This window comes from Acanthisitta chloris, unplaced genomic scaffold (genome assembly GCF_000695815.1).
Source record: "Acanthisitta chloris isolate BGI_N310 unplaced genomic scaffold, ASM69581v1 scaffold1295, whole genome shotgun sequence".
Taxonomy (NCBI): domain Eukaryota; kingdom Metazoa; phylum Chordata; class Aves; order Passeriformes; family Acanthisittidae; genus Acanthisitta; species Acanthisitta chloris.
The window spans coordinates 46,510-68,381 of NW_008671903.1; the positions used below are offsets into that span (position 1 = coordinate 46,510).

At 40.1% G+C, this 21,872-nt stretch overlaps 1 protein-coding gene across 1 annotated transcript; it reads right to left on the bottom strand.

Annotated features, from left to right (window-relative positions):
* Window positions 1-20,600: 20,600 nt before the first annotated feature.
* On the bottom strand, window positions 20,601-21,485 carry NTF3 (neurotrophin 3). Its single transcript, XM_009074275.1, has one exon. The coding sequence runs from the start codon at window positions 21,401-21,403 to the stop codon at window positions 20,630-20,632; it is 774 nt and encodes a 257-aa protein (XP_009072523.1). The 5' UTR covers window positions 21,404-21,485; the 3' UTR covers window positions 20,601-20,629.
* Window positions 21,486-21,872: the final 387 nt, after the last annotated feature.

Here is a 21,872-nt window from a genome sequence, read left to right on the forward strand (position 1 = left end):
GAAGAAATTCTTCCCTGTGAGGGTGCTGAGCACTGACACAGGTTACCCAGAGAAGCTGTGGCTGCCCCAGCCCTGGCAGTGTTTCAGGCCAGGTTGGATGGAACTCTGAGCAACCTGGTCTAGTGGAAAGTGTCCCTGTCCATGGCAGAGGAAACAAAATGATCTTTGAGATCCCTTCCAACCAAGACCATTCTGTGACTCCGTGATGATTCTATGATTTTTATGGATGAACATGCAAAGCACTTTTACAGAAGTTCCATTTCAAGTAGCAAATCTATAGTACCTATAGTACCTGTAGACCTACCTATAGTAGGTATAATCCTATGAAATTCACAGATATAATTTCAGATATATGACCAGTGTTGTCACACACTATGCAATTCTAAGCATGTACTGATGTCCTCTTATAGGTGAGTCCTAGGATCTTGGTTCAAATGACTCTTGGTTTTCCCACTTACGTTCTTGAAATTGTACCTCAGCACTGAATTAAACAGAACACATGGCTCTGACCCCAAGTCCATTTGGGTAATAATGAAGATATTCTAATATTTGTATTTTGGTGGTGGTGCCTTTCATTATTTATTTAAAACATATAAGAGATAAAATGTTTGTGTCACTCTAAAACAGGGACCTTTTGTCAACTACAATCTGACAGCAGGGAAGTTAGTGCCAAATTTGCAACCAGTATCCAGGCTTCAACTGAATATTCCTAATTGCCTGTATTGCTGGAAGCTGTCAAACAAGTATGTAGCCAGCAGTGTATAAGCTGCATGCCATTCATCAATTTCCTCTCATGAGCCAGTGCATCCCCAGAGACTTTCCTCTTCTATCAGATCTTTGCCCTGTAAGGAATGGATTTAAAATGCAACTATCTGGGAACTTTGATGTATGCCCTTGAAGGAAGGCTTTTTCTTGTGGAGTGCTAGAGATTAATGTTTCTGTCTCTCAGCCTCTTTGCTCCTCCCATCAAATATGAGATACAGAAAACAAGTGGATAAACTCCTTGTAGGTTCTTCCTCCACTTGATGCTTTCTCCCAGGAATGCAGGAACAAGAAGAAACGTACAGCAGCAGAACTCTGCTCTGATTTCATAGATGTGGGGGTCTGAGATCAGCCCTGCAGATCTAAGAGCAGGATTTTCCCTTTGGTCTTTGCATCTTGGCTGAGTTCTTACTAAACCACTTGGCCTGTATATAAGCACCTAATCCATGACGTCCTGCCATGCAGCAGGCAGCCTGAAGTTCCTTCTCCACAGAGCTTTGAATTACTAAGTTTGTTAGAACAAGTGACTAAGTCAGAGTGGACGCTGCCTTATCTAACCGATTGCATTTGGAATGGCTTCATGCTTCACAGTGCTTTACAGATGCTTTTTTAGAGAGTTTAAGCAAAAGACAGCTACCAGAGGATAAGCTGTTTCTGAAGACATTTGGCTCTTACAGCTAATTCACTTGCCAAAGAAAACTCTCTGTTCCAATTCTATGAGAACCACTGGAAACATTTCTCCTGCTGTTGTCTGCTCCACTTTGCTTTCTCAAGCAAGTGCCTATTGTTTTCACTAGACAGGAAATATCTTCCTTAGCCTCTTTTCTTTCTCCATCAGGACTGTTTCGTTTGCTTTCTCACTTTTCCTTTTGCAAATACTACAGGTTTCTGCAGCCAAGTACTTTATCTTCTTCCTTATCACATTGCTTTCCAGCCAACAGTCCTTACAGGAACCTTTTTTACCTAGGGAAATGATAAGTGAAGAGGCAATTTCATGTAATCTAAAATAGCCACTAGACAATTGTATGCTGAAAAGCACTTCCATTTTGTATAGAGCTTTGTTGGACTTCCCTGGCTGCATGAAGTTGCAAGCCAAGCATGGGTATGTGTGTGTTTGTATAAGCATCTAACGTGGCATATGATAGCACTTGATACAAAAACATATGAATTTTTAACCCCCAACACAGAAATAAAAGAAAAAAGTATGTGCTTATTTAACCAAATTCTTATGTCTATACGTATACAAGGGAGCACAAATCCAGCTTTTAAATAATTAAACCAAACTTTATGGCAAGCTGTAAAGTGACTTGTTCTATCAAAGCATAGTTGTATCACAGAATAATCTTATTCTGCCCTCATGTCTAGGGACACACATGCTGTGAGTTGCTTCATGTTAAAGCAATGAAGAAAACCAGTTTAAAACTTTTTTCCCTCTCCAGCTAATAAATCTTTTGGTACCTAATTTTTTTAAGAGTATGTCTGTGGAAAGGGCAGTCTGGCTCAGAAAGCAAAAGGTTTCAAATTCTCTGAAGTTCCTTAGCCCTTTTTATCTGCTACCTCACCCAGAGATATTTAAAATAAGCATTGGAACATTTCCTGGGTGATTTTCTTATCCCTGTATGGCAAATTCTTCCCACCTGTATTAATGTCTTACAAGGAACGTTTGTTTTAATGGCAGGGTATAAAGAAATGCCCTTAAGTGATTGCCTTTGAATTTCTATTATTGAGAAGTTTTGAGATGATAAACCTAACCCCATTAATTGATTACAGGACACATGAATGCTTACCCTATTAGTAATGTTTGCACTGCATAATATTAAATGCAAACTCAGGTTCCAGTTGCCATGTGTTCAACATCCATCACCCCACTCTGATATCTTCAGAGTTGTTCTGGGTGTAGGATTCAGCCTACAGTTCCCTTCTATTCTCACTCCAACACTGCCTTCAGAGCTGCTGCTCCAGAGTGAGCATAGAATAAGAAAAAACAGATTCAGGCAGAGATATTCATTAAGAATCCAATTTTAAGTTACATCTGGCAAGTTTTCATGACATTTCAATAACATGCAATCAGTCATGGTAATGACACACTGTAAAAATGCTACAGTACACACAGCTACACAAAACATGAAGTGGGAACTACTGGCACTAAGCAGAGGGAACTGGGGTCTGGTATCACCCTCACTGAGATGACTGATATAAAACATATCAGTGGGGCAAGTAGGAGCAAAATGAGTCTTACAGCATTTCAAGACCTTTCAATTAGTGGGGAAAAACTCATCACGTTTCCTGAAACATTCTGCAGCAAATGAAACTTGCAAAGCAATTCCTCTGGTGCTAAGATGTTTGAGAAGGTCATAGCCTCTTATGTCTGGAGGCAATCAAAGATGAGTGGTTTATGGGTTGTGTGCAAGTCAGAGTTATTGCATATACAGGGTTTTATTTGGTGATATGAATTTAATGAAGTTTTACGAAGTAAAATAACTCCAATATTGACTCTAATGTTGATTTCATATTTGTGGAAACATGAACAGAGTATAGAGGAAACTCAGTGTCAGAAGGAAAACAATGGCATCAAGAAAACAGCTAGGATTAACTTCTAAGCATAGGGAAAAAGATGCCAAAAAAAAGAAGCATTTCAATTGTATCAGCATTTAACTAGTTATATTATTCAATATAAGCAAATCAATCCCACCAGCAACCCTATGTCTTTCTGGTTTTTTTATCAGGAGGGTTGGAACTAGATAATCTTTAAGGTCCCTTGCAACCCAAAACAATGTTACAGAACAGCTACTTCAAAGCAAATCTGAGTCCAAATTTGTTGCCCATTCACATCCCATAACTGCAGAAATACCTTACTGGCTTTTCCTGATGTCATGGTGCCACCTCTCACGACTGAAAGAAAAACTGATGTATGCTCTTTTGAGGGCCTTTGTGGTGGACAAAGGTCTGGTCACTCTGTATAGGCTCCAACTGTCCTATGCAGCTGTGCTCTGATGATCTTGGGCACTAAGGCTAGAAGGAAACTCTCATTAGAAACCCTCTAATATTGTTCTGGTGGCTTGTGTCCTTAAAGTCTCCTTCCCATCTGGGCCATGGTCAGAGTAAGGCCTAAGAGCTGAAATGCTATCAGTCATGAGAGTCACTGAATGCTGCAGGTGAGGAAATGTTAGAATTCCTTTGATAAGGAGCAGTAAATGCAAGCAGAGCACGGGCATATGTAAGCTCACTTTGCCAATGGTCAACCTACAGAGATATCTGTGCCCCAACACAGAGGTGTTTCTGCTCTCACCCCAAAAATATTGACATTCCATTCACTGCATCTATGTGATTCAGCTATAGAATCAGTAACTGACACGACTTTCACTTACTGTGACCAGTCCAAAGTGCTTTGGAGTTGTTTAAATTAGATGGGGATCTGTTGTGTGTATTATGTTGAAAAAAAAAGAAGACATACCAGAGTGAATACATGAGCAATGTTTGTTGCAACAATTTGAGATTTTTTAGGGTGCATTTTGATTTCTTTTTCTTTTTTAACCCTGAACTTCTAGAATATATCTTAACACCATTCATCAGAGTAACTCACCAGAGGGGAAGTAACTGTGACCTCACTCCTTTTGTGATGATGCTGAAACAAGCACTGTGCTAGAGCATCCTCTTCCTGGGTAACTTTATGCATGTCAGTAACCACAGTCCTGCAGATTTTTATGCACATGCTTGTACAGGACTACACAGACTGAAGTCAATAGGAGTACTCATATGCTTAGAGTTAAGAAGATGCTTAAATATTTCTGGGACTGGGATCTGCCTTCTCCCAGTGGAGAATTATGCTCTTCCACAGGCTTTTGCCCCAGTGTGCTTGTAGAAATCTGTCCCTTTAAGTTTTGCAGAGCAGAACTGCTCCAGTCTTACCGTAGCCATTTTGCAACTGCTGACTGCTGGGTGCCTGCTCTGCCTCCTAACTGGTTAGTACCTGTCATGTTTTTCCACAGCCCTCTCCTTCTGATCTCTGCATCTCACACAGGTGATCAGAAAAGGTTCATCCAGCGGTAAGTCTGACTTTTCTTTTGTGTCTGATCATGGTGAAAATGCTGTAACACCTCATTTGCTAATATGAATGTTCATAGCCTTGAAAAATTATCTGTATTCTTCAGCCAGTGCTGAAGAGCAGGGACTTCTAGGATGCAGCACTTTGCCAGATTACATTGATTAAACAGTCTGCCTTAAGTTCCTTCTCTTGCAATTTGAAGCAATATTTTTATTTTTCTCTCTAGCTCAGGCAGCTCAGTGCTTCACTGTTGTTGGTAAATGCTTTAAACAGGTGCAAGACAGGTGTCCTGTTTATTGCATAAGTAAAGTTCGTTTTGCAGTGGTCTTGGATTTGAAAATACAAGGCAGAGGTAGCAGCTGAAGGTATAATAAGGCACAGTAGCTGCAAGATATGGTACGTGTCAAGCAGATGTCAGTGAATCCTGTTCTCAGTTCTCTGTCATGCATTGATTCACTAAACAGCATCAGTAAATGTTGTCACCCTTGATACATATCCTATTATGTCAGCTAAAAATCTGGATGCCACAGAATGGTTTAAAACTAGTTCCTGAAGAGTATTATGAAATAACAGTGGGGTAATAAGTACATTGGAATAATAATTTGGAATAATAAAGAATAGCAATTGCAAGAAAAATAACTAACCTTGAAAGCCTGATTTTCATCACAAACTAGAAGTTTTAATTGAAAGAGCTGACAGGCTCGTCTACAAATTAATGTTTGATGAAGCAGCAGGGAATCCACACAGTCTTCTTGCATGAATGTGGTTAGTCTGCAGGAAAATTCATAAATAAGCTCAGCAATCCACCCTTTTCTTCTGGCATGCCAACAGCTTATCCCAGAGAAAAATGTGAGTTGTGACTACTCATAAAGCAGTCAGTTGTTACGCTACAGGATGATGGTGTTTCTCTGTTTTGTGCCTCTTACAAGCTTTGCAGGGGATTTAGGAAGAGCTATTTAGACTATAACTGCAGAAATTATCACTGTTCTGTATTTGTCATGTACCATAGGCTGAAAGAAAAATCTAAAAGCTGTCATAGCAGGGAACACTGAGCTGGCAGAAACAAGAGTGCAGAGATACAGGCATTATCAGTGGCTGCTACATATACAGATAGTATCCTGTGCTGCTGTAAAATGTAATGCTTGGGAAGTGTTGAGTGTTTTTAGCTCCTGAGCCTGCAGTCTCCTCGCTCCTGTGACTGTGATTCTTCTGTGGGGCTTTGAGTATTACCATTGCTCACTCTTAGGCAGAGGTGTGACTGACAGTTGAATATTTTATTCCTTGCAACAGCCATAGAAACACCTTGCTTGCATTGCATCAGTTGTACTTTTGAAGTCCATGAGTGCTCAGCAATCAGCCTGAATCATAGTACAGGTCATGTCTGTGTTCTGCCTTGGGTCAGCCACTAGAGTCACAAAATTACAGAGTAAATCACAGATTCTCAGAACGGATCAGGTTGGAAGGGGCAACAGTGGATCATTGGTCTCACCTCCCTGCTCAAACAGGGTCATCCTGGAGCACATGGCACAGGATTGAGTACAGAGAGTTCTGGAATATCTCCAGTGAGGGAGACTCCACACCCTCTCTGGGCAATCTGTTCCAGTACTCAGTCACCTGCACAGAAAAGAAGTTCCTCTCCACGTTCAGGTGGAATTTGCATCAGTTTTTGCTCATTGCCTCTTGCCCTATTGCTTGGCACCACTGAACAGAACCTGGCTCCAGCCTCTGGCACCTCCCTTCAGATACTGACAGACATTGATGCGATCCCTCTGGCTCCTTCAGACTGTCCTCATAACAGAGATGTTCTAGTCCCCTAATCATCTCTGTGACCCCCAGGAGCTCCATGTCTCTCTTGTACTGAGGAGTCCAGATCTGGACACAACACTCCAGATGCACCTCACTGGGGCTGAGTAGATGGGCAGGATCACCTCCCTCGACCTGCTGACAATGGTCTTCCTAATGCATCCCAGGATTTCATTACCCTTCCTAGCCCCCAGGGCACACTGCTGGCTCATGGACAGTCACAGCAATACTAAACAGTAGAGCCAGGTGTTGTCCTTGGAGCAGTGGAAGTAGTCAGGCTGGGCACTGGGGCAGAACTGGAGTGTTCATCCCTAGCAGGGTTTGACATACCAGTGAGTTTGGTTAATTACTTCAAACACCGTTGGCATTGGAGGTTACTTTCTCAGCATCCTGTCTTCAGTGCAGGTGCTGTAGGAAGATTTTTCCATGGACTTGCAGCCCAAATGTTGCCTTTACAGGCAGTAGAAAGCATTATCTGGTGCAGAAGAGATGTCTGTTCCCAAGTGCATGCAAATGTGTTTTGATGTGCTGCCTTCCTACTCCTTGGCTTGTGTTATGGGAACAACATCAATATAGTGGGAAATCCTTTTAAAACGTCTAATATTTCATTGTGACTTTGAAGACTGCTGCCCTGGCCTGTGGGACAGAGCTGTGTTGCCATCTCAGAGGAATGTGACCCTGCCTTTCTCCACATGAAACCATCCTGGCTGAGGGCCTGGCAGGGCCTATTTCTGATAAAGCAGACGGTGTCTTTCCAGTCAACCACCTTTCATTCAACCACCGAAGAAAACTTTGTTCTGCCTTGCTGTACAGCTGTTATTTTACAGCTCTGTGTTCCCAGATTAAGGAATTGGTTATATTTTTAACTTCCAAAATGTCTTTCCCATTAGTGCTTTCCCATTTGATCTGTGTGGGTGGCCCTCAACTTCTTACCCTCAACTAATATGTAACTTTCATCAGTCTTCTAGTTGCTTTATCCAGTCCCATGCCCAGCCCAGAAATGGTCGATTGTCTTGCACCCAATTTGTCATCTCTAGTGTAAACTGCACGTTTTAGGACTGACATTTTGTCCCCAATGCCAAATGTCCAAAGAAATTGACTCTTCCCCACTGCTTTCTCCTGCCTTCCCTCTCTCTCTCTCTCTCCCACACTGCTCTTTTTTCACTCTTTGAAGTTGTTTGCCCTGGGATTTCCATCTCCTATGCACACTGTTGCATGACCCCTTTCATTTTCAGTCAGTGTTGACAATTTTATCATCATTTTCAGAGCTCACACTTATGCTGAAAACACTTGGGGCTTCACAGAACACCTTAATTTGAAATGCTGACCTTGTGCTCCTCGGTCCATGCCACTTTCATTTACCCAATTGGGATTTGTAGGTAAACTCTATTAGGGACAAGTCTTCCAACCCACGGGAGCCTTCTGGAATTGCAGAACACAGTAGATCTGTTAAAAAATATAATTTAAAAATCACAGCCATCTCATGGGGCAAAAGGGAATCAATAACTATGTAAATGTATATTTACCTGTGATGAACTACTACATTCTTCATTATTTTAAGGGAAGACTGATTTCTTTATGGGCTGTCTTAATATTTTCTGAGCACTTGACTCTGACAGTACCAAAAATCTCTCGATTAGCCCAAACTTCTTTCTCCTCATAGGCAGTTCCTACTTTTAATCCGTCAGTGCACGTCAGGCTAGGAGATAAGCAAAGTGGTCTGCAAATGAGGTTGTTATCCTGACAGAAAAGAAGTATATATTCCCTTTTCATCCTTCTTTTTAAGTCTTTGATGGAATTCATCACTCCCTAAGACAGGGATTTCCCAGCTGTTTCCAGCTGGCCAAATAATTCATTTCACAATCTGGTTTTGGCCACCTTTCCTTAGAGTCCCTCACATGTGGGTGACAGGCTAATAAATTAATCTGGAGAACTAATTAGGAAGGAAAAGACAGAAATCTGGTTTACCCTGAAGAGGACCCTGTAGTTCAACTGTTGTTTAGAACTGGTTGGCTTTTTTCTTTTAGAATCAGTTTTTTCTTGTGTCTGAGATGGCATTTTTTTTTCTTTAACTGCATGGTATATAACCTCATGGAATTTCTTGTATTATTTGTGACAATTGCCAGCACCTACAAGTCAGCCAGGAAACATGGACACTTCCATCCAGAGCAAGAAATTAACTGGTAGGGAAGAGAGATGTGAAAGCAAGTGTTAATGCTATCCTAAGTGCAGTTTTTCAGCTTCAGTGGCAGCTATTAGTCCTTTTCTTTTGATAATTCTGGATCTCCACAGTGAAGGATGCTCACATATCTTGACATTGAGGATGATATTAAACAGCATTTAAGTCAAAAGCACAGGAAAGAGACATATGGGAAGATGCAGAATGGAAATAGCCTGGAATAGGTTGTCCAGAGAAGTTATGGGTGTTCCACCCAACCCTGCAAGTGTTCAAGATCAGATTGGATGGAGCTTTGAGCATCCTGATCTAGTGGGAGGTGTCCCTGCCCATGACATGGGGCTTGGAACTAGATGATCTTTAAGGTCCCTTCCAATACAAGCCATTCTGTGATTCTGTGATTCTATGATTCTAAGTACTTTCATTATCCCACATGAAATTTAAGCATCTGGAGTACTAGTCAGAGCACATGAGAAAAAAGAAAGTAAGTGTTTGTTCATCCATTTCTCCCAGTATCTATTCTCCTCTGCTGGTAAGGACCATGAATCTCCCAGGATTTCTTGTACTGGTCCTAACCAAATTCTGGGTTGAAATGTTTGAAAAGTCTCCTCACCTGTTTTGTCCATCTAATGCCAATGAAATAGTGCCTGTAATGGAATAGTTTGCACTGGGTGGGGAGGAGATCTCTAAAGTTCTCCATTACAAGTACTTGCCTTTCTGCTCATAAAGGGTAGGGCATACATTCCTCTCCCAGCTGCTGTCAGGAACTGTGGCTAAGCAAGACCTGGGCACAGAATCTTCTGCATGGCACTCACTGCCAGCAAGACAGGAGCTGGCATCAGCTATTTTTAGTGCAAATGTTGGCACAGAACTGCTGGTTTCTAGAACATGTTTGCCAGGGTTCCCCAGTCAGTTACACACACTGATCTAGATTTGAGGACATCTCCATTTACTCTATCACTTTCATAAAATTTCTCCCATATGTGTGAAACTGGGAGGGGGGAAGAGATGGGAGTCAATTGTGTTGCACAACTGATATATATCTCACCTTCTCAGATCACTTTAGGCTTGACCCACTTCCCTCTAGAAGAGATGTGCTTTGGCCCCACAGTGCCTAGTCAGACACCCTGATGCAAAGTGCTCATGAATGTGAACTGGGGAGGCCAAACTACACATCTGTGTCCCACTCTCTGCCACTCATCAATCAACAATCACTTCTAGTAGAGGGAGCAGTAACTCTTTTTGACTCTGAGTTTAGGGCAATACTAAGCCCAACTGCCAGCAGAAGTGGAAAGGTGAGAAAATGGGACCTGTTTTACATATAAGACACTCCATCTATAAGTGGATGTTGGTTTCTTCCCTTTTCTATACAATATACTTTTAGTAAAACAGTATGAGAAGGGAAAAAGTGCTCAGCCTTGCTTGGGGTGACCCCAAAGTCCCCCCTACGTAAGGAGAAGAAAAGTTACTTCTGTGACAAGGACCCTTTTAGTCCAAACTCTAGATAAACAGTCTTATGCTGGAGGAATCCCTCAGCTTTCTGTGTGTTTGCTTTAAATCTTCCACAAATTTCTGGAGCCATCTTCCAAGGACTCAGAAGGGCTTAGGACCTCATTGTAGCAACTTGACCAAGTCTTGGATAGGGTATATTAAAGGTAGGAGGAATAAATTTAGAGATATAACAGGGAAGTTTTTCTGGGCATGTAACCAAAATTTTCATCTGCAGTTGTAGCAGCCTTCATAAGAGTCACAAGGCAAGGAGAAAGTAATCTTACATCATTATCTAAAACAATTTCTGTTTGCTCAGCACCTTTTATAAAGTGCTGCTGTCAAACCCTTCATTTGAAGGGAAGTGTCAAATTTGCCTTCAAACATTCACGTGGTCACCTCAGTCACTAAGGTGGTCTTGATAATTTCAGCCCAGGTCTAAAGCTGTTTCCACAGTTACCAGTGAATGACTTCTTCCTCTGGCATTTCCAGTTATCTTTGCATGGAACTCATATCCCTTTCCCCAACACCCTGTCCAGGCAACCACATTCATATCCAAGTCTATTTGAAAGACTTTTTCAAGTAAGACTTGGTGAAGTACTGCCAAATGCTTTACTGCTAATTTTATGCTTTGACTTCTAAAAACAAGGAATGACCAGTTTTATTTGGTGTGTTCTTTTCTTTGTCCTATAAATCCATAACATTTTATTGATCATGGTTCAATAATTGGATCACATAAGTCAGGACCTAGTAGAAATTTTTCAAAACTTTCTGCAAAATTCCATGGACCTTGGATCAGGTCTTAAATGTTTAGAGATTACCCATTGTACTTCTTTTATGCTAGGATATTGAAGCAAAATTTATAGGATGGGAACTACTAAGATTGTTCATATTATTGTTGCACTTGGGTTTTTTTAGTGACTGGCTATTATTTCCAGTAATAAAATCACTAAGGAACCTTGTTATTGCCCTGGTTCCTGAAAACATTTGACCATGCCCTTAGCTTTAAGCACAGGGTTAACCTTACCATCTCCAAGACAGCTATTCTTCTCTTTGAAACTGGACATAACCTTAAGGGCTATTTTGGACCAACACCTATGAAGTAAGCTGAGCAAACTAAATCCATTTAAGTGCAGACCAAATTATGCAACAGGCTCTCAGTAAATCCTGATTGTGGTTTGGGGTTTTTTTGGAGAATGGATCTATAAGCCACTCCTACAAAGGCTGTTAGCAGAGCCCCACTAAATGTTTTAAGCACAAAAATCTCCCTGACAGCAGAATTTCAGCTTAAGCTATTATATTTTACTTTAATGGACGAGGAATGGATTTTACAAGGCAGTAATCAGAGAGAGATGAACACGATGAGGAAAACAAATAGAAATATTGCTATTATCAAAGGTCAGTGATCTTTTTTTCCTAAGATAGCAAACTTTTAGGTATTTTTTTTCTTAGCTTCTACTTCACTCTCCTATAATTGTCTTTGTTAAATTCTAGTTTTGACTTTTCAGTGAATTTCTTGGTATTGTCTTTAGTTTTATTTGCTGTATTCACACCTCCTGAGCTGTAGTTCTTCCCTTATGGAGCCTGCACAGTTCCCACTGAGCAAGTCATTGCTTGGGGCAATGGAATATTTAGTAAACACTTCGTGGGGTAATGAATGACCTCAGGGCCGACAGAAGTAGACACTTAAGATTATGTTTAGGGATTGTAAAATCTTTGGTATTTATGAAGATTTTATGGAAAATGAGATGAAGAGAAAAATCTAAAAGAAATTTTTCCAAGCCCACAAAGTTAAGCTGTGTGCCCTAGTTTGCAAACAGAGTCATTAATGAAGGATGGTAAAGGCTAAAAACAATCAGGATTTGAAGCTTACCCAGAACAAATCATTTCAGTTTTTTCAGATTGTAGTTTTAGAATGTTTCTCATGCAGTAAAAGTTATCGTGTTAATTATACTCAGTATTTACCTACTGAAAAATGCTTGAGAAAGATAAAATATGAAGTTTCTGGTGAATTAAAAAGAAACTCAGGTGTGCAGCTCAACTGGGATATTTTGCTCTGAATAGACTGCTGTTTTCTAAAGCAGTTTGGTTTCTGAACAAAAGCATCTTCACTGAGCCTGTAGTATGCACATGCTAGTGTCTTTTTATGTTGACAACAGTTATGGATTTCAGAATTTAATTCTGAATGCCAGTACCTGCAAATCTACCTTTGACTTCTTTCTCATTATTTCTTCAAGCAAAACAAGGCCATTGAATTTGAATAGACTGCTGTTTTCTAAAGCAGTTTGGTTTCTGAACAAAAGCATCTTCACTGAGCCTGTAGTATGCACATGCTAGTGTCTTTTTATGTTGACAACAGTTATGGATTTCAGAATTTAATTCTGAATGCCAGTACCTGCAAATCTACCTTTGACTTCTTTCTCATTATTTCTTCAAGCAAAACAAGGCCATTGAATTTCAATCTGAAGCAAGAATCAGAGTTAATTTTGAATGCTCTGCATGGTGGTTCTCAGGGGAGACTATTTAGCTGGTGACATGGAAAGTCCCTGGGGTTTGCCTGGTGAGCTGCATTGAATCAGTGTGAGATCTGACAACAATATCCCTCTGTGCAGGGCAGATGTAGTTTAAAGCATAGAAGTGTAGGCCCCTATAATCTATCACATTAAATAATTCCATTGGTATTCATCACATAGCTACATAGGCAGCAGCTATGTGGTATACAGAAATTGAGAGTCTGAACAAGTACAGAACTTACCACCTGCTTTAAAATGTCACAGATGTAATTCCAAGCTTTATTGTATCAGTAAAAACTGGGACTAATCCCACTGAAGTCAGACATTAAACCTGCGTGAGATCAGAATAAAGTTAAGTATTTATTAGTTGTATGTGTGACTTAAACACTTCCCACTATTCACTTTTCTTTCTTTTTTTTGTACATTCTGTGCAAGTAAAGCTGTTTAAGACAAAATATTGATAAAAAAATCCCAACAGATTTTTCTTTCTTCTTTAGCCTTTCACTTTATGTGAACCAGGTCCAGGCCATTGCAGCATTGTCTGGGTATTTCTTAAATTTGATTTGTGAAATGGCAGTATGGATTCTTCTCTTAGAGATGCCATGGAAGGAGATGAAGAACATATCCAGAATCAGCCTCTGACATTATGAAGCTCATGCTCTCTTTGCCTGTCTGTAGTGAATGGGGAAGTGTGTTCTGCAGCTAGACTGTTACTGCTCTCCAATTTTGTGCCACTGACTCCTTGAAGCCTCTGTGGCTTTTAGAAAAAGAGAGATTGGAGCCACAGAGATGGTTGATTCCCTCTCCTCAATAAGGTCATGGTACTGCAGAGCTTTTCTTTTCTACTCACCTCCAAATTCTCCCTGCAGCAGGATCTATGCCAGAAGACTTCACCACATACTTTTGTAGCAAACCACCAACATGGTAAGAGGAAACCTAAAGTGAAAATAGATCACTGGATAACTCTATTAATGGAGAATTTTCCTCTTTCTTTCTAAATTTTATTCTCCAGCATCCTCATATATCCCTGAGAAAACTACATGAAGCAAGCCTTTCTCAGAAATCCACATCTTCCATTTCTGTGGGAAAAAAAACAACAACAAAAAAGCATGGGAGTTTGAGACAAAACTGTTCCCATGAGAACTCCCTTTTGCATAATTGCTGTTATCTGATTATGGTGGGAGAAGGGTTTTTTTCACCTTTACCCTTGCCTAGGACAAGTACCATATCCTGACGCCAAGTCTCAGGAATCCAAGACGGCCAAGATTATTGACCTAGGGGATATGTGCTCTGAGTCAGATCTTGAGATCAGGAGGCTCCTGATGGCTGTATTTTATGTGTTTGAGGGCTCTAGTTTCCAAGGAAGCAATGTAATAATTATTGCCTGATCCATCCCACTTCTTCTACCCATCAGCTCTCCAGTTGGCCAGATTCTATCTCCTCAAGACTTCAAACTTGTGGCATAGACACCATGCCTGTGGCAGCTGAGCTCTCACTCTCCACAGAATAGAAAAATTTCCTTCCTGGTAGTTTTTTCCTTAGGACGTAAATTCAAGGATCATGCTCTGACCTGTGATTTGGCTCATCTATTGGGGTTATTGTGCATGCTCTGTTAGCAGTGTGGAAATGAGCAAATTTCTGTTTTCTGAACTTAATGGGAATCACATTTAGTAGATTTATGCAATAACAAAGATTAAAAAAATTATCCTCCATGTGAGCAATGGGCTATGTCACCCACAAATCTGACTCAAGCTATTTCTAGTAACTTGACAAAAGCTGCCATTTGATATTTTAAAACATATTTAATCTCTGAGCCTGAGAAACTGATTCTGTCGCTTTCACACGTTTAGTTTCACTATCTACTGTACAAGTGTGGGACTGCAAACTCTAACACTGCCCAGCAGCTTTAGAGCCATGTTTCTACTTCATTATCCAAGGAGATTGTACACCTCAAACATCTACAAGCAGTAAGTTGAAGTGGCTCTTTTACAAAATATAATGGCTAAAACAAACCCAATGTTTGTATTAAAATTCCTTTCTCAGACACAGAGAACATAAATAAGAAACAACAGAGGTTATTTACAGTGCTAGACACAGTATTTTCCTGCATATTTCCATTTACAGGGTTTATTTCTTTTGTAAATTACTACTAAATAGATGTGTGCTGGTCATACCAGACAGTTCAAAATTTATTTTAAAACTTAAATCCCTGGAACTAGACAAAGTAATGAACAATTTTTATGACACTAATTTTAAAACCCTGGCTTGTTTTGTGTGGTGGATAACGCTTTCAACTAAGGGTCCCCCTTATGCATTCAATTTGGATTTAATACCTTCTGAGCCAAATTCTGCCCTCACTTAACAGCTTCATAGCTCTAAGTGCTGACAACAGGGGCCACATAGGGTAACTGAGAGCAAGGCTTCATCATTTGTGCTCAGTGAGCATGGTTAATTCCTCATCAACACAGTGGGATTAACCCCAATTAATAGAGGTTCATTTTCCTTTTGAATCACTGTTTCAGATGATCTAATGGTATTTATTTAACCCTTATCATAGCAGGAAGGAGCCTTTCATGTGATGTTACAGTTGAACAGCTGAATTCTCCTTTGCTTTCCTAAATCTCTGCAAGATGTTTGCCACCCAACAGCTGTAACTCCCTGGTTTTTTTCAACACTTATATCCTTTTCTCACATCATCCATGAAAATATTTTGCTTAAAGAAAAGGAGCATCCTACCTTCTTCCTTAGCAGCCTCCCATGGGCACACTAGTGGTTTCTGTCAAATGGTCTCAATGTAATTTAAAAAAAATTGAGCTGGTTTACCAGTCATGCTCTCTCCTCCCTGTGACATAAGTAAAGAGTGGCAACATGTTGTGTTTTAGAGGGAGTCAACTGACATGCTGCAAACACAGAACCCTCTTACAGAAGGTCTACCCAGATTCACATAAGATGTTTCTGGGCAGGCAAAAAACATGAACTGAGAAACTGTCACCCTGTTAAAGATCATCCCTGGCAGTGTTCAAGGCCAGGTTGGATGGGGCTCTGAGCAACCTGGTCTAGTGAAAGGTGTCCCTGCCCACAGCAGGGAGTTGGAACAAGATGATCTTTAATGGCCCTTCTAATCCAGGCCATTCTATGTTTCTGTGATCTATCTACTAGACATCTGAACCCTCAGACATTCAGAAAGCAACTCTTGATTGTCAGTCCTTGATTATGCTACTTTCATCTCAAGACTGAAAGCAGAGCAGAAGGTGTATGAAGGTGAATGTAAAAATGGCACAGGGCTGCCTCACTCTACCTTTGCTCCTTGGCTGTTGTATACACAGACACTTCTCAAGCATGATTTGGAGCAGCCTGGTCATGATCCCATCTAATTGTGTGGGTAAGAGCTCCAAAATAGGACCCTATGATCAAAATGTCTGGAAACATGAGGTCATGACATCAAAAGGCCAGTTCCATAGTGAAACTATCTTTCAGGTGCTGCTGGCTTCAAAGCTCAGCAGTAAAACAAAGGAGAAACCAATATTTGGGGACCTTCATGGAAAGCATTACAACTTGCTGATCATCAGAGGTACAAAGCAGCTAAAGATTACCAAACAGAGTAACCAAACCCACAAAAATCCAAAAAAATCCCCCCAGAAAACAACAACAGCAACAACAAGGAAAAAAAAGAAAAAGAAAAATGGAAAGAAAATGATCCAGCTCATGAATGTAATAAGCTTTGGGAAAAATCCTCTCTCTTTTCTTTTTTCTTTTTTTACTTTTTTTTTACTTTTTTTTTTTTTTTTTGCCACAGAGGTTACTTAAATAATTAAACTAGGAGTGTCAATGCTGAGCCCTGTAACAATGTGCACAGAACTGCATGGACCTGCAGTGGTAGTGAATGGCCGACTTTCCCGGGAAAGTTTTTTGTTATCCTAGTATTGCTTGGTTTTTTTACACCACATCTGTGCTTGCTTCGTCATTCTGCCATCTGCTGTAACAAAATACAGACAAAGCATTTCAGAGAACAACCCCTCCACACTTTTAAATGCTCCAACCCAGAGCACAGCCTTTTCCTTCTCACAAGCTGTGGTGCTTATTATCCTATCCTCCTCCTCCTCCTCCTCCTCCTTCTCTTCCTCCTCCCCCCTGCCCCACATGCAAGATGAATTACATACGCTTACCAAGCGTGGAGAACACAGAATCCCATTGATTTTGCCACAATGTTTCTATTAAATGAAATGAATGGTTCTGCACTTTATTCCGCTGTACAAACGCGTTTGCTGAAAGGTCAGAAATAGCAGGTCATTATCATTAAATTTTTAATTTTGAAACTCCTAATCAGACTTGTTTCCTGTTTGGTATTGTCTGCAGATACACAATGTATAGCTGAGAGAAAGACTTGGGTTGCTAAAGGATCGAAATAACAGAGTATGAGGAGAGTGGTTTTGAGCACACACTCTGTAAAGTCCAGTCAAAGTTTCTTCCCGGTGCAGCCGCACAAATCTCTTGGTAGCAGTAAACTTGCTGCACAGATTTCATTCCTGAACACATGTTCAAAGGTGATAAAATAAATGCAGATGGTTTCCCAAAACCTCAGTGGAGCATTTTTTACTGTTACTAAATGGACTGTAAAAAAACTAGGGAAAAAAATGGAGAAAATACAGTTTGACACAGACAGGCAATTTCAGAATAGCATTCAGTCATTTGGGAGAAAAGCTAAATGAAATGTGTGTTTATAATGATCTATTGGCAAAACAATATTGACAGAGCATCTGAGCTGCCTAATGGAAGTGATTTTTAGAATGCTTAAATTAAACTAGCATTGCAAGCTGAATATTTTACATAATTACTTAACACATACAAAAAAAGAGTTGGATAGGAATTTTGAATTCATTGTGCCATGACCAAAGTTGACAATAAAACCATCCGCAGCTACAGCGAAAACTGAATTAGACCTTAACAAATTTATTACAGGCTTTGTTTACAAACTTGTTACAAAATTATACAGCATCTTATGCGTACACAGGATTTACAGGAACGCGTTACTGATGTGTGTGATCGCTCCTCTCTCTGGTTGAGATCTGCAGGTTTTCCTTTGCTCAGGTACTGATCCAGCTTCCACTGGAGAAGGTGAGATTTTTTTCCATTGACTTTAGTGGAAGTTGGATCAGATCCAGAGGGTAACACTTCCGTTCATTGTTATCCTGGGGTGGGAAAGAGGCAGCCAATCTAATGACCTTACACACCATGCTCCTTTCTCATTTCATGTGTTTCAGATGACTGGAGTATTTACTCTGATACATTTTTGCTGGCTGCTTGTAAAATACTTGTTAAAGTTAAGAGTCAAAGACCAGTTCCTGTCACTGGATTTACAGTGAAAAATGACAAATGGTTTTCTTTGAACCTTTAAAGAATGAACCTCCCTCGAATTTCGCTGAGCAGAAATAAAGGCATTAGGACCAACTCTGATGTTGTTTACATTGTTATAAAGCTACATTTTCTCCCCTATCTTCAACAGAATTTATCTGGATTTATAGTGATGTAAACAAATGTGGCATCCACACTGCCGGAACAAGGTCCTTTCTGATTAATGGGATTTAACCAAGCTAAGTTAGTCTTCTTACCTCCTCTTCTCAAATGGAGATAGACCTATCTGGCATAGTGAAGCAAGGAGATCTCAAAAGTTAATAATACATAACAATATCAGCTCTCAGTTACTCCCAACATCTGAAAATGGTCTTTATTTTGGAATTCAAGGTGTAAAACTTTCAACTTGCAAAAAATTCCAGCAGGGCAGGAGTCTGAAAAATATTCTTGTCCCCCTGAGCCAAAGAATTTATTTGAAACTTAAACTTTCCTACTAGCAAAACTAGCAAAAGCTCTGTGGGGGAATTTTTTTTTTTAAAAAAAAACATTTATCAAGGAATGAGAAAGCTGGAAATATTCTAGTCAGATTTATCAGATACTGAGTTCCTTTTTATGTTACATCCTCTCTTTCATTTTAATGATTGCCTTGGTATTGAACCTCTGAAGTTATTACTGCTTGAAGCAAAGTTAGGATTTAGTTCTGCAAGGTGATGATATTTCCTGTGAGGTAAATAGCATGGCCTCATGTTGAAAATTGAGATGGTTCTTAAAAGCTTTGCTTATGGCCTCCCCTGCAGAAACATACCTACATGCTCCAACCTGGCTTTCACTACTATTCCAGTGCTTGGCCTCATGGGCAACCTGTCCAGTTCTTCAGTGGTTTTATGGTGTGCAACACTCTCTGTAAGGGATTAGGGGAGACCACACAATTTGCTGCCTTCAGTGGCCTGTTACAGATTTGAAGCTGGTTTTCCAGGAGTGAAAGCTGTATGAATAAAGGCATCCTGCAGCCTCGGATTGAGCGCTCTGATCTCGTTTTCATTTGTGATGCTGAACACAGTGTAAAAACCTAAGCCACTACAGCTGTAAAGCTTTGTGAATGGCTGGTATTTTCCAGTGCTGGGTGTGTGTTAGGGCTAGCTGGACACAGATCACATGCAGTCCAATCTTAATTCTGATAATGGCCACGAACTCTCATTTACATTATGGAGTGGGATCCCATCCAGGGCATTACACAGCCAATGTGTAATAGACCATCTCTTCAAGTAGTGTCATTATTCCTGTCCCCAGTGGAGCTATATGGCAATCCAAAGAAGAGCTTGAGGTATATGTATGCTAGTACAGTTTTCTGTCCTAAGTAACAACTCATCTGTTTAATTGAAGAACATCATTATAACTATAAACCACCTGGATTTTGTTCACCCTGCTGTTGAAATTGATGCATTATTTCATGTTCCTGTGAAAGGTACCAGGTTTCTTGAGCAGTTCTAGACATATTTCCCCCTGTAAAAGATGGAGAATAGATTGCTGAGAAGAATGGCTTTCTACGGGTGTGTGGCTTTGATATCTGTGCCAAGATATCATACCTTTCTTCACTACAATTTGCAAGCCAACGGCTCTTGTAAAGGTTAACACACCACCAGTTTTGTTTCTAATTTAAAAACTCAGACAGAGAGGAACGGTCTAACAATGCAAGCAGGAGATAATTGATTCATGTGAGGAGGAAGAGGCTGATCACAACAAACCATCTTTTATGTATTATATTAATGATCCATTTAGATTGGTTCTTGGCTTCAATAAGTTTCGGCTACAAATATTTTAGATTTTTTTCATATTTTTTCAATGATGCACTGGCAGCATTAGAAACAGTTGCAAAACAAATGTGCTTCAACAACATAAATGGAAATTGCTGGGTTATTAGCAGCCATTCTGAAATGTTAACAGAGGGAAAATGGTAATTTCACTGGCAAAACTGGCATAACACACAGAAACTTTATTTTAGGGCTACCCAATGCCTGTAACTTTGACATCATCTGCAGGCTACAACATATATTTTGGTCCATTTTTGTTTCGGCGGTGAGGAGTCAACGCTGCATCCAATTAAATGTGAATGTATAGAGCAGGGAATATAAATATGTACACAACTCTTGGCATTGATCTGATTTTTAACAAGTTTACTAAATGACAGTCACTGGCTTGACAATACTGAATGAAAAATACTGATTTTACACAGATTTTACAGGAAGGTTACGGTATGCTGCCGACAAGCAGTGTCACAAACAAAGTCTAAAAAAACCCGGAGTTGCCCACAGCAGAGGCACACACCCATTGCTCTTGTTTATTGAGAGAGAAAGCTTATATACTGTAGATTTGCTGAAGTTTAATAAATAAGGTCAACTTATAATATATATAAAACAATATAAACATTTATATGCTACATGCATATCATATAATTTAAAGTAATAATTTATATAGCAAAGAGATGCATATTTATGTTCTTCCTATTTTCCTCGATAATGCACACACACAGGAGGTGTCTATTCTTATCCATCTCCAGCCTACCAGTTTGTTGTTTTCTGAAGTCAGTGCTCTAACATAAGTTTGGGATGTCTTGCATTGGGAATTCCAGTGCTTGTCATCAATGCCACGGCAGCCGTTTTTTACAGGTTTGGCTTCTTTACACCTTGTTTCATAAAAGTATTGCTTAACTGGAGAGTTGCCTGTTTTAATTTCTCCCAGAACAGTTACCTGGTGTCCTCTAATGTCGATCGCAGAAGATTTGTCCGTGACCCATAAACTTTCACTGTCACAAACGGAATATTCCCCTCGGTGGCCCCTGTGCTCTGCATACCTCTTCCGCCGGGAGGTTCTGTTCACCACCACTGAATTTCCAATATAATCCTCCATGAGGTACAGGGGAGGTGGTTCCAGTGGTGTGTTGTCACTCAAGAGGACTCGGGGTGAGTTGTAGCGTCTTTGCTGCCTTAAGAGGTCTGTATCTATTGAGATAACTGGCTGGAAGTCTGATTTCACATTTTCATCTCCATCCATGTCTTGCTGAGTGTCTGCTTTCTGCACTGTGTTTTGATAGTTTTCCTTAATATCTACCATCTGCTTAGAAAGCTTGTTTTTTAAAATGTCTGCCTGAATGAGTTTAATAATAAGAGAATTTATAGAATCTTCTGGCAAACTCCTTTGATCCATGTTGGTAGAATGGATGCCACGAAGATAAGTGAGAAATATCACATAAAACAAGATGGACATCACCTTGTTCACCTGTAAGATCTGTAAAGGAAGAGAAAGTCAACATAAAAATGATTAAAGAGGAAAGTTTGCTAGAGGCTGTAAACATGAAAACTGGGATTTATTTTTAATAACAACTGTACTTTATAGATACAGACAGGCTATGTGTTTCTCTGGAGATACTATTTTGTGATATTTTATAATGATTTCAACTCTTTTAGACCCTTTTTCCCCCTGCCCTGTGTTTCATTTCTGTTGCATGCATTTTTCAGGGCAACCTTTCTTTTCCTCCTTTCATTAATAGTGGCATATATATATATCATAGGATATACAATGGTTTGGCTTGGAAGGGACCTTAAAGATCATCTAATTCTAACCCCCTTTCTATGTGCAGGGAAACCTTCTACTAGACCAGGTTGCTCCAAGCCCCATCCAGCCTGGCCTGGAACACTTCCAGGGATGGGGCAGCCACAACTACTCTGGGCAACCT

Bases quoted from the DNA above. Each gene is read 5' to 3' on its own strand.
- NTF3 (XM_009074275.1), bottom strand. From the start codon at position 21,403: ATGTCCATCTTGTTTTATGTGATATTTCTCACTTATCTTCGTGGCATC.